The sequence below is a fragment of the Thalassophryne amazonica genome, chromosome 18 (genome assembly GCF_902500255.1).
Source record: "Thalassophryne amazonica chromosome 18, fThaAma1.1, whole genome shotgun sequence".
In the NCBI taxonomy this organism is placed as follows: domain Eukaryota; kingdom Metazoa; phylum Chordata; class Actinopteri; order Batrachoidiformes; family Batrachoididae; genus Thalassophryne; species Thalassophryne amazonica.
This window is the reverse complement of record NC_047120.1, coordinates 53,440,857-53,458,750: the sequence shown is the minus strand read 5'-3', so window position 1 is coordinate 53,458,750 and position 17,894 is coordinate 53,440,857. Positions and strand designations below refer to the sequence as shown.

General features: G+C 40.3%; 1 protein-coding gene across 4 annotated transcripts in view; it reads left to right on the top strand.

Annotated features, from left to right (window-relative positions):
* The window catches only part of si:ch211-234p6.5 (pleckstrin homology domain-containing family A member 7), a 34,901-nt gene extending 28,367 nt beyond the window's left edge, over positions 1–6,534 (top strand). For all 4 annotated transcript variants that reach the window (XM_034194082.1, XM_034194080.1, XM_034194081.1 and 1 more), the window contains 2 exons: positions 2,758–2,879; positions 5,068–6,534. In XM_034194082.1, the coding sequence (XP_034049973.1) occupies positions 2,758–2,879; positions 5,068–6,176 (1,231 nt within the window). In that variant the 3' untranslated portion in view covers positions 6,177–6,534. The remainder of the gene's footprint in view (positions 1–2,757; positions 2,880–5,067) is intronic.
* Positions 6,535–17,894: the final 11,360 nt, after the last annotated feature.

The following is a 17,894-nucleotide window of genomic DNA, read 5'->3' as shown; positions in this document are numbered from 1 at the left end:
GCCATAAAAGTTTATATACGTCTTAGCTAAAAAAAAATATATGAAGGCTCAGTTCCCTGAACTCTACATACTTCATTTTAACAAATAATGTGTTAACTCAATTAAATAGAATGTCTGCTTAATTTCTATAAAAACCTATTCAAAAATATTATTTAAGATTTGTTACAGTTTTATTTACTGTGTGTCAAAAGGTTTACATAAATCAAGTTTACTGCCTGTATAAACAGTGTGAAAAAGTCAAGAAAATTTGAGAGATTTATACAGTTACTTTCGGAAGCTTATGATTGGCTGATGAGGGTTGACCTGGGGCACATGTGTGACTGTATTTACAAGCCGATCTCACATCAAGTTTGTGATGGCATCATGAAAAGTGATTTATACTATTAGTTTGCGATACTGTCACAAAATGGGGGGAAAAAAAAGTGATGCTATGAAGAAATTTGGGGTGACATGGGGTGGGGGAGCCCTTAGGGTTATGATTAGGGTTAAACAGGGGCATGGGCATGGGCAGGAAAAAAAAAATGAAAAATGAAAAAAAAATCTCAAGTTTCAGAGTACTACAAGCAAATAAGCATCCTTCTGTATGAAAGTATAAGGCAATGAGAGGAACAGTAAACCAGTATTGATCAGTATGTCTGGTATTTATATTGTGTATTTACATTTATATTTGCAAACTTTATTTATTTATTTATTTATTTTTTACTTTCGCTTTTGATACTCTCTGTGCTTGTTTCTGTGAAGGCTTTCAGTTGTCCAGGTGGTTTCCATAGTAGAGAAGCTTGAATCTTCGACTGGACTGGGTTGCTTGACGCGAGGACGTTTCGCTTCAAATCGCAGAAGCTTCCTCAGCTAAAATTCTTGCTCTGGTAGTCTGACTTCTGTCTAGACCATTGTAGGGAAGAACAAACAGAAGCCACAAAAGCTGGAGTTTTAAACCTAACCAGACCCCTCCTACTGACAGGCAGATTGCTATTGGCTAGTGACTAAACAATTGCTTTAATTAGCCCCTGTTGTGCTCTAGTTAGCACCCTCCTAATGACAGCGTAGCTGTCCCTCCTAACGATGGGACTGACGCCTCTCCTGACGAGTCTCCTGATGACGTGAAAGACATTACCATGAACAAAAGACTGAAACTGCTTTGACCTGAGTACCCCATTGGGGACAAAGCGTGTCTCAAACCCCCTCCCCGGTTAAGGCTGGGTTTCAACTGTTTCACATACAATGCCTCCTTCACCCGTGCTTCTTTCCTGTGTGCTGCTATACAATGCTGCTGGAACCTCAATTTCCCTGAACCATACAGAATAGACATCATTCTGGAAGTAGGCCCAAATTAACTCTCAAGGATGAACAAGCCTTGGTTCAAAAGATACAACTAAACCCCAGGATAAGTAAGGAAATTTGGAAGGAATTACATGGAATTGGAGGTATCAAGAAATGTGTCATCATTCACCTTTAAGAGTGGACTCCTTCACCAATGTTTTAAGTGACTGCTAACTGAAGATAAAGCAGTTACTCCAAAATCAGCATAAAATAACTTGTAGTTGATCACCAGGAGAAATATCAAGCCTTTTGACAGGCAGTTCTTTGATCCAATAAAACAACAAAGAAACTTCTTAAGGCATAGGTTTCAAACTGTTTGCAGGTTTTCTTTGTAACCATGAACTCATCCCATCAATGTGACGTTAATGGGAAATCACCCGGTGGAGCTGGTGGTTATAAAGAAAACCTGTACTCTTGGCCCTTTCTGGAATCAGTTTGACACTTATGCCTACTAAGTCATGAGGATCGGCACCATGTTGTGGAGGTGTTTTCATTGGAAACAGACTGGTGCACTTGCTAAATAACATCATGAACATGGATCATTATACGGGATGGGAACTGATCAGATATTATCAACAATGATGCCATTATCGATCCTGCCTATTGGGCTCACTCCCTTATCAATTATCTGTGTTTAAAAAAATGAAGGCCTACAGAGATTTTCAGCATCAATCCAGCTGTTTTCCTGTTTGTGAACTGTAGAGTTTGACATTATACTATTAAATCTGAAGTTATGACACAACACACAATTACAATGCGAAACTGTCAGAAAAACTTGCCCCACTGATAAAAGGAATTGATAAAACCTGATCCCTATGATTTCAATGGGTTGAAAAAATTGGAACTGATTCTCAAGTGAAACTTGGAACTTGGTTCTTAATTCCCATCCCTGGAAATTCTCAAGCAACACCTCAAGACATCAATCAGAAAGCGAAAGCATGGCTACAGCTGGGTCTTCCAACAAGACAACATATATCCCCCAAACACTGTGGCACAATGACTCACAGATCAGGTGAAATTGTTGGAGTGGCCATTACAAAGATTTGACATGAATTCCATCGAACATTTGCAGACCGAACTGAAAAAGGAATTTAAAACAAAAGGTTGGGGGAATTGGGGGGGGGGGGGGGGGGGGGGGGGAGCCTGAAGGCCCTTAACTTGACTGAAGCAAAATATTGCAAGAATTGTGGAATGACGACCTTAACTGTTTGATACCAACAAATATTTACAAAATATACATACATTTTGACCATTGAAAATCTGAGATGGTAAATACAAGTTAAAATAACTGTCTTTTTAATCTTTTTTGGAATAAAAACTGTTAAAACCTTTCAAATTATGATTATCTATCTATCTATCTATCTATCTATCTATCTATCTATCTATCTATCTATCTATCTATCTATCTATCTATCTATCTATCTATCTATCTCTTAGTGCAATCAGAGAGAGTGGGCAAGCACTTCATCAACTACCGGTAATGAAGGAGGGTCTAGAAGATTACCATTGGCCTCCAACACTGATCAATGACAAAACAAGAAAGCAAAGGACAACATCAGGTAATTTTTATTTTTATTTTTTTGTTACCAACACAGAATTTGTTAGTACAATATCAATAAGACCATAACTGAAGGAGTCTTTGTGCAGATGGTGGAATGTGACCGCAGACTGTACTGAAAATCTGTTTTTTATTGGCCCTTAGCTGTTAAACAATTATCTATAACAACAGGAAATTAACAGTAGACTGCACACCTCTACCAGCGTCAACAATCCAACAAACGTGTCTGAGTAGGTGGTAGAAAAACACCAGCTCAAAATCTGGAAGCCTGTAGACTTTTAGGCCTGTAACAAATTTAATTATAGAATTTAATTGAAGATGTGTTGTAATACATCAAATCCAATTATAATATTTCAGACCCGAGTGCGCACGCTGTCATGTTGAATTGAATCCAGGTAACGTACCCAGTCACGTGTTGATGAGTGGTGTGAAGTACAGATTAATAGAAGCAATAATGTGAAGTAGAAGCGATCAAAGCCAAAGTCGGGTAAGTTCACAATGGACAAGATCCATCGGCTTCCATTACATGCAGAAAGTTGTCTGTCCACATTGTAAAAAGCTTAATGTGTATTCATGCCAGATTTTTCTTCTTTATACCACTAATGAAAAGTTGACAGGCTAAAATATTTTACCTTTTACAGTTTTAGCTAACGAGATGCTGAAGCCACAAAAAAAAATTGTTATTGGGACTTTTGTCACACGTGATAAGATCTGTTTTGGATAAAAATGTACTAATGATGTCATCTCAAAATGCTTGTATTGTGAAGTACTTTATGGAAATGGTGAGTAAGCACAAACAGCAAAATGACCATACCTTAAAATGTTCAAGAATTTATCAAAAATAAAAGCCTATCTTTCCAAGAGTCATGATGGCTTCCATTGTATGTCAAGCCCAACCATTTCACCAGGTTTTGTGATGATTGGTTTGTAGAGCAGGTAGCTGAATGGATAAGGAGTTGGCCTGCCAACATGCAGACCTGGGTTTGAATCCCACTCATGCTGTCTGTCTGTGTCCTTGGACAAGACACTTAATCTACATTGTCTCGGTCCACCCAGCTGAAAATGGGCACTGGCCTCAGCTGAGGAAATAACCTGTGTCAGACTGGTGTCCCGTGTAGGGAGAGTTATAGACTCTCATCTGCTTGACCCTACAGAGTCTGAAGATAAGCACCGGTATTACCAGGCTTCAGTACGTCCGCAGGATTTACAGTCCATGGGCCAAGCAGGTTTTCGGTACCACTTAAGGGGATGAAATGACACTTAGTATCCAGCCTCAGTGTACCATGGCCTCCACAAAAATGTATGATAACCATCCCAGGGTGGTAGTTATAGCCAGGTAGGGGTCAATGAAGAATTACACAGAGGTCAAAATTTAAAAAAAGGTCAAAATTTAAAAAATACTCCAATCATATTGAGAAATATACCACATTATTTGTCTGATCATAACAATTCCAAAAAGGTATAGTTTGGATTATCTGTGACTGAATTCTGTGGAGTTATGGGAAAAAACAGCAAAAGGTCAATTTCAGTTTGTACAGGGGTCAAAAGTTAAAGTTGGTTAAATTTTGGTAAGAAGTGATGCAAATTATTGGTTGAGTTAATAGGGTTTTAAAAAGAAATAGTTTTCACCATTAGTTATCATGTTACAGGGTAACATATGTCATAGAATCCAATGAACGTCAACCTTATTTGACCCTTACTTTGGAGACCAAGCATTCAGCACAGTCAAAACAATTCCATTTCTTAATCCTTTTATTTCAGCCATTAATTTGCATCATTTTTTACTGAAATTGGAGCAACTTTAATTTTTGATCCTTGTATAAACTGAAACTGACCTTTGTCACTATTTTTGCGGTTTTTACCCCATAACTCCAGAACATTCAGTCATAGATAGTCCAAACTATACCTTTTTGGAATCTTTATGATCACACAAATACTGCAGCATATTTTTCAACATGATTGGAGGATTTTAAAATTATGGCCTCAGTGTAACCCTTCATTGACCCAGACCTGGCTACAGCTGCCACACTGGGATGGTCATCATACATTTTGTGGTAGATCATGGTACACTGAGGCTGGATTGTGAGTGTCCTTTACTCCCCTTAAGTAGTACGGATTAGGTCAAAATTGATGACTGGCTCATGGACTGTTACTTTTAAGTAAAGAATTTGTTGTCTTCTCATTTCCAGATTCCAAAACTCAGGATGGCTGTAGAACCTGTGGTGATACCACTAGAAACCAACGATTTTATGAACCTGTAGAACTTCAGCTTTCTCTGGATGAAGATGAAGGAGACTGTTGTCATTTGGGGAATGAAACACAAGACAAAGATCCCAGTGGCAAACCGGAGATTGCCAAAACTAGAACAAAACTTCCAGCTTCACAGAATCATATCTCATCTCTGACTGTGTTCCAAAAAGATGGAGGTAAGGGATTTTGGAATTATAGAGACAGAGATGAAGAAGTGCTTGAAGAGCCTCCTGGTGAAGATAGAAATTTTTCATCCAATGACATGAGAACCAAGTGGTTCCTCTCCACCAGTCGTTGCCAAGGATTAATCCCATTGCAGATACATGACACAGACTTGATGGACAATGAGGACACATCAGACTTCACAGACCAGCCTATATGCACTGATGAAATGATGGATTCTGGTGAAATGTCATCCACAGTCAGTCAAAGCTTGGAGAAAATGAAAGAGAACTATTCACTCTTCTATAAGATCGCCTGTGACATCAGTATTTCAGACACAGACATAACGAGGAATGATGGGAATTTAAATGCCCAACCAACATCTGGTCCAGAAGAAGAAGCAGAACTGGTGATCAGAGAATCCATACCAGCTGAACCAACATATCATCCTGAGAGAATGTCTGAGCAAGAGATCGGGCAATCGGACATGGATGAAAACAGAGTTGTGATTAATACACAGGACGAAGAAGAAACCATCGCGGCCAAAGCAGTGCCAAGCATCTCAGGTGAAGACGCTGAGGACGAAGAATTTGGGGACAACTTAAAGCATGAGATCCAGGCTAATCAAGGAGCTTCTGAGTCTGACAGCTGTGCACAGAAAAGTGAAGATCACACCCAGACGCAAGAGGAGGAAGACACAAAGGTAGACGAAGAGACATCGGCAGAGCTGAAGAAACCGAGGAGTTTATGTGAAGACAGGGAAGAATCAGTGCAAGAACAAGGCAGCAACTTCATCACTACCAGCTCGGTGTATGCAGGTGGACGCGTGATCCGGGGCACCTCCCTCGGAAAGACAAGAGTAACTGTATTGAGGACAAGTTTGTAGAAAGAAGAAAAATGAACAAACTGGAGAAGGACAAGAACACAACTGAATGCTTTACATTGTTTAAATAGAAAAGACTATGGAGGAAAGCTTGAATGAATTTTGACTCACCTTTAAATTAGAAATGATTAAGAACTCCACTCATAAGTATATCGACTGAACAGTTCCACTATTTATAACGTGGTGTGTTTTTAAAGCAGATGAACAACAGAACTTAATTCCATTATTACAGCTGAGTGTGTATCGTGTTCACACTCATATATTATTCAGGTTTAAACTTCATTCCAGTTCGTATAATATGACCCTCTGAAGTAAACTACACATATTATAAGACACTTACGATCAGAATCTACAACTGCTATTACCGTAGCTGAGGACTTTGTGTTTTTTTTTTTTGTTTTTTTTGTTTTTTTTTTACACTTTGTTGAGATCAGGATCAGTCATAAACCTGTGGACTTTGTGGAGCAGCAGGCATTGGCCCACAAACAACCCATTTGATTTTGGTGCAAATCAGAATCTGTGGGTGTGGATCCAGGAAATTTTTGTGAGATTCAGATTTTTAAATTTTTATTTTTTTATTTTTATTTTTATTTTTTGTATTTTCACCAGTTTTTCATGAAATAGTCCATGAATGTTTTTTTTTATATAGTCCATGAATGTTTTTTTTAAAGATAAGTCAAATTTTAACATGTACAAACTTGCAGTTTTACAAATATCTGTATAATGCAAATTATGCACTACTTTACGTTAATTTAATTGAAACCCCCCACCCCCCGCTGCTCCCAACATTATATATCGACTTTTTTTTTTTTTTTTTTGGCTGGATACGTGTACATCCACCAAGGTCACTTAAAGGAGTCACATCGTGCTCTTTACAGTAATATAGGTCACAAAGTGTCTTAAGCCGGCCTTCCATCGCAAATATTTGACACCTGTGTATGCTTTTGTGCAAACAAAAATCAGATACCCAATCAGGGGCTGAAAATGGGTGTAATTTGTGGTAAATGGGGAAAGTCTCAACATATTTTTAAAACAATTTGTGGCATCACCACACACTATCATCCACAAATTGTGAACAATCATGTAATTTGTGCAGACAGAGGTAAACTGCGTCATTTACTTTAATTTTTTCAGATGGCTTTGGTTCTTATATTACTGCATCTTGAAATAAATCATTTTTTGCTTTAATGTGAATTTGATTGGTTAGTTATATTGATTCCAGGCTGAAGGCAATTAAAATACACAGCAGATTGTTTTCTTTTTTGGAGCGCATGGTGAGTGATTTCACTGAAACAGAAGGAAAACTGACTCAGCTTGCAGTGGTTGTGCACAGGGGCGAATATGGCTCTGTGAGGTGCACATGGCTCTGCTCATCACTCTGACAAAAGCATTATGCATGTGAATATCTATGGGGTAAAAATATAAGTTGGGGACGGGCAAGTAGAACATGCAGTGATAGAAGTCTCCTTCTGATTCTCCTCTGAAACATAAATTCCACAAAAATCACATTGTGCTCTTCAACTAAAGAAATTTGGGACATGTTAACAGATGCATTTTAGTTTTGTGGGAATAACCACCACCACATACGTTGGCACATAGGCTCTCTGGAGTTGCTTTTTGTGCATGCACACAAATACTTGTGTCATGGGGCCGCGTCCGTATTCGGGTGTAGTCAGCACTAGCTGGATGTCTTTAATATGCGAATGAAACAAAAATTTTCACTCCTTGATTGTAATAAATCAAGCCTGATTTCTTCATTTGTGGAATTGGGTCATAAATTGGGGTCAAAAACAGCAGAGCAATTGGAGGCTGGTTTTACCAACAGATAGCTAACAGGATTAGGTACTGCATCTTTAAAAAAAAATCAGGTCTCCAAGAAACAGCTGGTTACTTTACCGTAAATGAAAAGGAGCTGGTGTTTGCCCCATGCTCAGGTTCCCCTATGCTTTGAAAGTTAGCAAATGCAGATATGTGGGGAATCCCAGCAATATGTTGTGTTTCCCATACAGTGGGAGCACATGCAGAGCACACAGGAAGCCCAATATGGGCATGTGTGACATAAGTCACGGATGTCTATGACAGACCATTTCATGCCTAAATTTTGATAATAGCAAAATACTTTCTACCCCCAGAAACACAGAACTATATTTAACAGCCTTTCCCCATAATATGAACACTTAAAGTACAGAGATGCCAAACGGTTTGCCATTTGGTTGGTGTCGACGTTTAGGGTCTGATGAGCTGTGGTGGATGCACTCTGTTAAATACCCCTCTGGTTCTCACTGTACTGACTCGAACCTGTGTTTTATGTTGTGCATCTTAACTATCCTGACTAATAAACCTCCTGTGTTTCGTGCTCTCCCACATCAGTGGAGGTCTTCCACATGCTTCAGCCTTTATCTCTGAGGAGACCTGATGCAGAGTTTCATAAAAAAAAAAAGCCTTTGTCACTTTAAATCCTCACAGCTTCTCAGTCGATGACATCATTGTCTGAGAACACATTACATCACCTTTTCCCAGGCTCCCTCTCTTAAAGACAGCACCACCTTATGTTCACTGAGTAGCGCACACCTGCTTAGCTGTTTGCAAATGTGGCATTAATATCAATATGTGCATTCATAACAACATATTATGGGATGCAATGCGCTGAATAAAATCCACGCAGAAAAGGCCAGTTTTAGAAAAGGATCACCATTATTGCATGCATTCCTGCAAAGTGCATTATATTTTAACATGCATTGTGCAACACCGCATGTTTCATGTTTTTAACATTTCAGATTTTTTATAATGTGCAGCAGATTGGGGGGGGGGCGACGGTTCGAGAAGCAGTTTGTTGTAATTGGATTATCAGCACACACGCAAATGCCACATTGTTTAGATGAACTTGGGGCCTCCAAAGCATCCAAACCTCTCGTGCACAGTGTCCACCAAAGCATGCACGTGCGCGTGACGCTGCAGCCGCAAAAGGTAGCACACGTGTGCGTGCGTGCGTGCGTGCACAACGTATAGGAATTACAGGGCGTTTGATTGGGCGGCGTGCGCGCATTTACGCGTGCGAGTCAGGCGCCGAGGGGTGCAGACGGTGTTTCTTTAAGAGCCCGTTACTTTCCGATCCGACGGGGGAGTCTGTGTGGTAAGGTGGCGTATTGTCCCCCCCCCCCCCCCCCAACACCGCTCTCCTCCTCTCCTCCTCTCCCCCAAACCCCCCCCCTCCTCCTCCTCCTCCTCCTCCTCCTCCTTCTCTTCCTCGCCGCTTACATGTGAAAAAAGAAGACGGAAAGGAAAGAAAGAAAAAAGGAGGGGAACATTTTATGTTATTAATTTGTTTTTAAGGCGCGTGCTTTATTTCACGCGGACGGGGAGGCGACGCGGCGCGGCGCGACGGACGCTCCGGTACCGGGATGTGGACGCACCGGGGAGCGTTTAGCGTCAAATGTGGACACTACCGGATGTCTCCGACTGTGGTAAGACACGCGACTCGGCGTCGAAATCCGTGTTGCCGCTGATAAAGAAATTAAAAAAAAAAAAAAAAAAGCCGTACGACGCTTTTGTGCGCTCTGCAACATTGCATGCGCAAATGGAGCGATGCGCGCGCGAGCGTGTGTGTGTGAGATGACAAAGTGGGGTAGACCTGAAGCGGCGTGTTGTCAGGGATGAGTGATGGGGGGGGGCAATCTGGACAAAACGTGTTTTATAAGTGCAGCTGGTTCCAGGTGGAGGTGCAAGGATGATGATGATGATGATGATGATGATGATGATGATGATGATGATGGGGCAGCGCGACATACTTCGTGCGCGCGTTTGCACACAAGTTATGGCTAAAGAGGGAGAAGGGAGAGAGATGGACATCATATCATGAGATGTTCCAATGTGGATCAGCATCAGGATCAGGATCAGTCGGTGCGTGTGGCAGCTTTTGGCACTTTGTCTCCATATGAATTTAATTCTAATCCTAAAGGCAGACCCTTCATAAGACTGATTTTGTTTATTTTGTCGTGACTCCCTCCAAATGTTGAGGGATGGGGTTGGGTTGGGTTGTGGGGGTGACAAATGTATGGGAATGACGCGCGCTCTGGCTGCGCGCTGGAGGTGTTTCCTTCCTCCGTGCAGCCACAAATCGAGGCGTGTGCACCCGATTATCATCCGGAGGGGCCTCGACGTTGTAGTGTGGATGCCATATATAATGTAGCTCAAACAATCCCCCATCCCTTCTCTCTTTCTCTCTCTCTCTCTCCATCATTCCGTCACATCGATTCCATGCTGATGCGTTTCGGTGCAACGTTTCATGGTCGGCAAAGCAAGATTCATAAGCTCATCTTTGCTGAAACATCACGAACAGTGTGAAATATTTTTTATTATGTGTGTGTGTGTGTGTGTGTGTGTGTGTGTGTGTGTGTGTGTGTGTGTGTGTGTGTGTGTGCGTGCGCGCGCACACAGACCTCCCTCTGTCCTGTTTGAATTTTTAGCCACTTCTTTTTTTTTTCTTGAATCAGGAGCCACTTTATCCGATGCTCCAGTATTCTAATTCAGTTTTCCTGGATGCAAAGTTGATTTTACTACAGTGGTTTCAAACTCAAATTAAAGCTTGTTGAATAATTTAAAGAAAATTGACAACAGAAAAACACTGAGATCTGCTCCATAAGATATATATCAGTTACATAAAAGTACATTTCCAGAATTCACTCTGCAGTTGTTGCTTTCAATAATCGATTTCTACATTTGATTTTTACTGATTTACTATTTGTAATTATGTTACAATTTGTTTCATACATTTCATAAGCTCCGTTGAATGCCAGTTTTATTCTTGTATTTCAAACCATAACCATAACCATATAATAAATACATTTAGAGTCACATGTAGTTACAAAACTGGCAGCTTTTCATTTTTTACATGTTTAAATTTCTCTACTGTCAGTTTTTCTTTTTTTTTTTAAGGAAAGCCCTTGATTTTTTTTTATTTATTGGATTGTAAATTAATAATTGATCTATGAATAAAAATTGTATTAAATCCCCAGGTCTGATTGGCAGCTCCATCCACGTGATTCATTTTTATTATTTATTTATTTTTATTGAGTGGGGGGGGGGGGGGGCACAATTGTTTACTGTCGTGTGTGGTTTGCCCATAAAAAGCAGTCATCCTTGTAGACTTTAGGATATTTTTGTTGCTGAATGTTATCAAATCAAAATAAAGGGAAAACAAATATTTACAAAATGATCTATGTTACAAAAAATTCAAAATGATGTGTACGTATTTAATCAGTGGTGGGCACAGTTCCGCTAATCCGCTAACCACTAATTAGCAAAGCGAACTTTTTTGTTACTGGATTAGCTTTTCAGCTAACTTCAAAAACCATCAGCAGACCAATTAGCTTCCAATAAATTTAGTTCCGATAACTTTTAGGCCGCTTTTTTTTTTTTAACATAATTAGTAACGGTGAAAAAACATTTATAAACCCTGTTGGCTCCTGTCTGCTACGTGTTTTGCAGCTGAGAGGAGCTGAGCTCAACTCTACCCCAGCAGAAGGGGCCTGGCTGCCAGGCTGCCACAAAGAAAAAACTAAAGTCATTTTCCTTCACAGCATACACACACACAGCCATGAGGCAGACACATTGAAAAGGGGAAAAAAAGACATTTGCAAAACCGAAAAGTGTGTTTGTTAAGTTGTGATTCAGGTCGACAACCGTGTGATATAACCGGGAGCCATTCCCACTGCCATCCAGTAGATGGGTCAAAATGCATAGAACACTGCTACTGGTACCCAGTTATATCACACGGTTGTCCAATCACAACCTAATAAACAGACTTTTTGGTTTTGCAAATGCCTTTGTTTTACAAATTTAAAAAATGATAGATTTTACAAAAGCACATTTATTTGTAAACACCAACACACACATTCTGTTAACTTGTGTTGGTTTTTACATAGAATGAATGAGTCAGCCAATCAGTGTGAGTGGAGGCTCAGTTTACCCATAATCCCTTTGGGCATCTGTGTGTGCTAATGTTCAAAACTTCAGAATTAGTGCATTATTTTAAAATGTAAAGACGTGTTAAATTTTCACTTTGTACAAATGACAGAGTTGACATTAATGTAGTTATTCTATCTGGATTAATTTGATTTATAAATCAAAACCATAAGTCAAACCTGCTTTGCTTTTCAAGACGTTTGGCTCACGGCTGTATGCTGTTGAAGTAAATTATGTGTTCCTACAGAAGTGGCCAGGAAGAAAACAGAAGCGCTGACTCATTGGCTGTGGCTGTGGCTGTGGCTGTGGCTGTGGCTGGGTTTGGGTTTGGGTTTGGGTTTGGGTTTGTAATCGCCTTTGATTCTATCAGAAGCGTTTGTGGTATTTAAACTTAAAATTGGCTTGTTAGTACCTGAGAGTGTACTGGAGACAATAGCTGTACCTTCCAATAAATTTTTGGGTGGTTTAGCATTATAAATGCTAACTTTTCAGTTAGCTGATTAGCAGTTATTGAAGCTAACTTTTGGTTAGCTGTGCCCACCACTGCATTTAATGAATTATTCACTTGCCGCTTTCATTGAGTTTTAAAAGTAGACGTTTCATTTGTTGGTTCAAATGACTGAAACAATGAGTTCCTTTCTGAATGTGTCTTATTTACTCTTCTGACTGTTTGAAGAACTAAATCATTTTATTAACTCCTGGGTTTCTTTCTTTCATTTTGAAACATTTCTTTCGTTGTCTCAAGCAACTGTTTCATTTGCCGTCCACACCAATTTGAAACACTGAATTCTTTTGTGAGTCGACGTTGTTCACGTGGCTCAAATTTTTCAAAAACATGAGGGGGATATTTATAACTAAAATCCATCCCATAACCTTGAATAGATGGTGTGGCATTTTGTGCACCATCAATAACAAAGTAGTGTGTATTTAATAATTTGTGTCCAATAAAATTATAAAAGCAACTGCAGCTGTTCATTAGGCGCATCCTGCACTTTTACATCTTGTTCAACATCACATATGAACATTTTTGTGAAATTCTAAGGGGAACACTGCCTTCGACTTGATCGATTTTGAACAGCCCCCTCCTCCCCCTGTCCCCCCAAACACACAAGATGTTTTGAAAAGCACAATAATGGTACAGAAGAATGAGCACATGTCCTACATCCAGTTAGTGGGGTGTCCAAATTTTTAACTGCTCCCTCACAGGACGGTGTTCAATATGTTAACGGTGCATTGTTCTTCCTCCGAATCAGCTCTGCTCACTCACAGCAGCAACGTAAGAGTTCAATATGCATTAGAGGATGAAAGGAATCAGGCCACAGTTTGACTCAGCAAACTCCTCAACAACAACAACAAAAAAATAAAAGTTTCCCTGCAGCCAAGCGGACTGGTGTGTCCTGAGCAGGCCGCACGCAGACCTGTTAGCGTTTTGCACAGAACCACACGGGGAATGAATGAATTCAATGATGCTCACCAGAATGAGAAGGTATCTATCAGGGGTCCTGCAGTAATCTAACTGCTAAGATCTGTTTCCAGTGAGGTCAGTTTAGTGATTGAAGTGTGATTTTGGCAGGACAAAGAAATAGTTGTGTTTGAGTGCACAGCCACAGTGATGTTATGAAGTCTGCACGGGGCACTAAATCATTCCAAAGCACTTAAAAGTAGAAAGGCCACCGCCAGCCCTCGAATAGACAGTGAAGAATATGAGAGTAAAGAGTGAGACGCTGTGATCGGCATGATCTGTAACTCTGCAGGCGGAGACAAAAACCACTTCGGCTAAACAAGAAGAGCACTCACTGGAGTGCGTACCTCTGCCAAAGCCAAAAAAAGAGCCTAGAGAATATATTCTGAACAGCTGTCAAATCTAGCAATGGGACTGGTTGATATGGACAGATTTATATGCTACCCATAAACTATAGAGCAAACCTCCGCCAACACTAGTTCCAAATTCAACAGATTTTTACCTTTTCCCAGGTCAAACTCCTGTTAGAAGTGGCTTTTCATAAGCTAAAAATATAATACAAAATATAGATCAAAATGAGTTTTCAATGTTAAAATCAAATATCCACTAAATCCGCAATACGGATCAGATGCAGATCAAACTTAGTCTATTCATTGATTCATTCAGAGTGCCAGTTTGCACCTCATTGTCACAAATAAGAGTGACTGAGGAACTTTTGATTGAGATATAATGCAAATGTCAGTGGCGGTCCTAGAGTGATTTACTCCCCGGGCGAAACCCCCTGCGTGCCCCCCCGCGCACACTAACATGGCCACCACCTCCGCCCCACCACCCATGAAAACACTAACTTCATCCAGAACACCCACAATCCCACAAATTAACTCACAACAGCTATTTTCAAGACCAAATTTCCAGTTTTAATGACTACTGCAATAACAAACACAAAGAAATTGGCACAGTCTAATGTGTCATCATCCATGGACTTATCTGCAATGATCATCTCAAAAGTTTGCAGGAGGGCATCATAATTGTTTGCCACAGTGCTCACTATCCGTGATGTGAAATTCCATCCAGTAGGAGCATTTCTGTGCAACCTTGAGCAGCCTGCAGACTCAAGAAAAGACATCCTCTGTGGATTTTGAGAAAAATGTGGCAAACCCAGAGAGTGATGCAAAAAATATTCTGCACTCAGATAAGCATTTAGCCCCCTGAGACAGAACCAGATTCACTCTGTGTGCATAGCAATGCACAAACATTGCACTGGGGGCTGTTGCCTTAACTTTGGCCTGCAAACCATTGAGAGATGAAGCCATGACAGCAGCCATGGCTTCTTCATAAGGAAGACTATCAAATGGCTTCGCCAAAATCCGGTCCACAACATTCAAATTGTCTGCCATTATGTGCAGCTTGCTACCTAGCTAGCTCGCTAGCTGGGACTGGCGCGAGGCTCGTGTGAAGTGTGTCCGCCTGTGAGTGCTTTGTGACGGTGGAGGAGCTCAGCAGCACCCGCTGCTCGGTAGGGACAGAAACTGCGATAGAAGTCAGAAAGAGTGATAGAAGTCAGTCTCTAAACACAAGCAACTACAAAAAAAAAAAAAAAAACACCAGAAATAGAAGCTCGATTTGTCGCTAGTCGTTTTTAACAAAGAAAATGCCGCTAAGAGGATTAGGAAAGTCTCCGGTTCAACTCAGAACAGAATGAAAATTAAAAAATGCTCCTACAGATGTTTACACCAAAAGATCGCTGATTCGCTCATTTCGCTGTCAATCAAAAAGGGATTCAGCCTCACGATCATCCAATCATCATGCAGAAGCTGAGCGTCCGGGCCAGCCGAGGCCAGCCCACTGCCCCGTAGACCCCCAGACACGCTGAGCGTCCGATGGGCGAGACAAAGCCCAGCATTTATCCAATGACTTGTCTCGTTTCGCTGCACTCTTTGTGTCGCTATTGAACTCTGTGGACCGTTTAAAGCACTGTGAAGCTGTGGGAATGAGTGAGGGGAAAGCCGCGTCGTTACCGGTGATAAGAAGCTGATTCTGAACAAAAGTTGAACGCGTTGTAACCACGAACCCCCCGTCAGGACAACCCCCCCACCCCGTTTTTTTTCCCCCCCCCGCACGGTCGTGCCCCCCCGCGGTGCCGCTCCGGGCGGCTGCCCGGTCGGCCCGCCTCCAGGACCGCCCCTGGCAAATGTGTACACCAAATGGGCTTTTCAATATTAAATTCAAATGTCCACAAAATCCACAATCCAGATCAGATCCAGATCAAACTTGGTCAGGTGATAGTGGGTGCCAGGCTGCAGCTCACTTTCAAATATGAGAGTGTGATTGGGGCACGTTTGGTTAAGATATTATGCAAAATATACATAGAATGGGGTTTTCAGTGTTAAATTTAAATTGCCACATAATCTGTAATCCGGCGTCGCCGACCGAACGGTCTCTCCTAAAAATCAGTCCGCCCTGCCTTCACTGCACATGTGTCATGAGCCGCGGTTGACCAATTATCACGTTGTTTCTGTTTCAAACTGCACTCCAGTCATCATCTGTCTCAGCGACAGATATCTGAAGCTTTTGTACAACAATCATTTCTGCATAAATTCACCATTATTTAATCATAAAATGGTAAAATGGACTGCATTTATATAGCACTTTTCCATCTGCATCAGACGCTCAAAGCGCTTTACAATAATGCCTCACATTCATCCCGATGTGAGGGTGATAAAAGACAGAGGAAGAAATCAGAGCGCCACGGCTACAGGAGCTGCTAGCTGATGCATTCACTGCACGTCGGTCATTTCAAAGCATCACGGAGTATCGCTTCGTTTCTGCTTAAAACGGCCTTGTTTCTGCTTAAAACTGACTTTAGAATGATTTAAGAGGTTTGACCTTGTCATCTGATGGTTAATAATCCCATTAATCCATTTGATCACTTTGGGTGAAGAGACTGTCTTAGATGAGCGACTGAGCTCCGAAATGACGCATGCGCAGTAGAGGCAGAGCGGACCGTTTGGTCCGCGACACCAGATCAGATCCAGATGAAATATGAAATAAATTTGATCTTATTTAACAGAGTTAGGAATTTTTAATTTTTTTTTTTAATTTTTGAAAAATCGTTCAATGTTAAACATAGGGATTTTTACAATTTTCCAAGTTTTATTCCTGACTTTAACCTTTGACCTGTGATCTTGAAAATTGAATCACCTCTTGCCTATCAAGATATGAATCTTCAGTAAAAAAAAAAAAAAAAAAAAAAAAAAAAAAAAATCCTAATAATATATATGAAAAATTGTGGGTTACAAGCTGTTCACTAACAGACAGCTAAATGTTGGAAGTTTGTTTTTCTTAATAGCCTTTTTATATTAGCTGTCTCCGCCCCTTTTGTGTATTTGCAATGAAAGTATAATCAATCCTGCAATGTATATTACCAATACATAAGGCACAGTACAGCTGCTGTAGCTGTTTAATCTGATTTTCTTTTTTTATGAATGAATTAATCCATCTGGTATTCCTTTGGTTAATTTATCAGTAATTAATAATTATAATATCAACCAATAATGTATCAACCTTATGTTAGAACGGCAACTAACTATTTTCATAACCGATTAATTGAGAAACTAATTGACCGATTCATTTTTTTAGTTGTCAGGTCCATAAAACATCAGTAAATGGTGAAAAAAAAAAAATATCGATCAGTCCTTTCCATCTTCAAATGTCTCATTTTCTCCACAGCTCAAAGATATTCAGTTCACTGTCAGAGAGGAGTAAAGAAAATAGTAAAATAAACCATAAAAATATTCACATTTGAGTCTGATTAGATTCAATGGATGTTCGGCATATAGTTGCATATTAATAACAATTAAGCCATTTTTACACACTACTTACTCGAGAATGACTTATGAAAGACACTTTATACTCAGAATCTGTGTATATTACTGCAACACAAACCAGACAACATTTTATTCAGTTAGTGTGCTAATGTGGACAGGAATTAACTCAGGGATTCTTGAAAAGACACCCCATATTCAGAATGCATATATATCTTGTGTTTACACAGATATGATCATTGGGTGCTGTTTTGGGAACACTACTTTTTTTAGAGTTGAAGGTATAAGTGTGTGTGGTGTGTGTTTTTCTTTTTGGAAATACTGTACTTCCATATAATTAGAGCACACACACTCACACACACACTGATGTTTACTGCTGGAGATCTAATACAGTGTTTTCTGTTTTTCCAGCTTTCACCCCTGTGAGGCGCTCTGCCATGTGGACACAGCTGAGGAAGATCAACCCTCCTT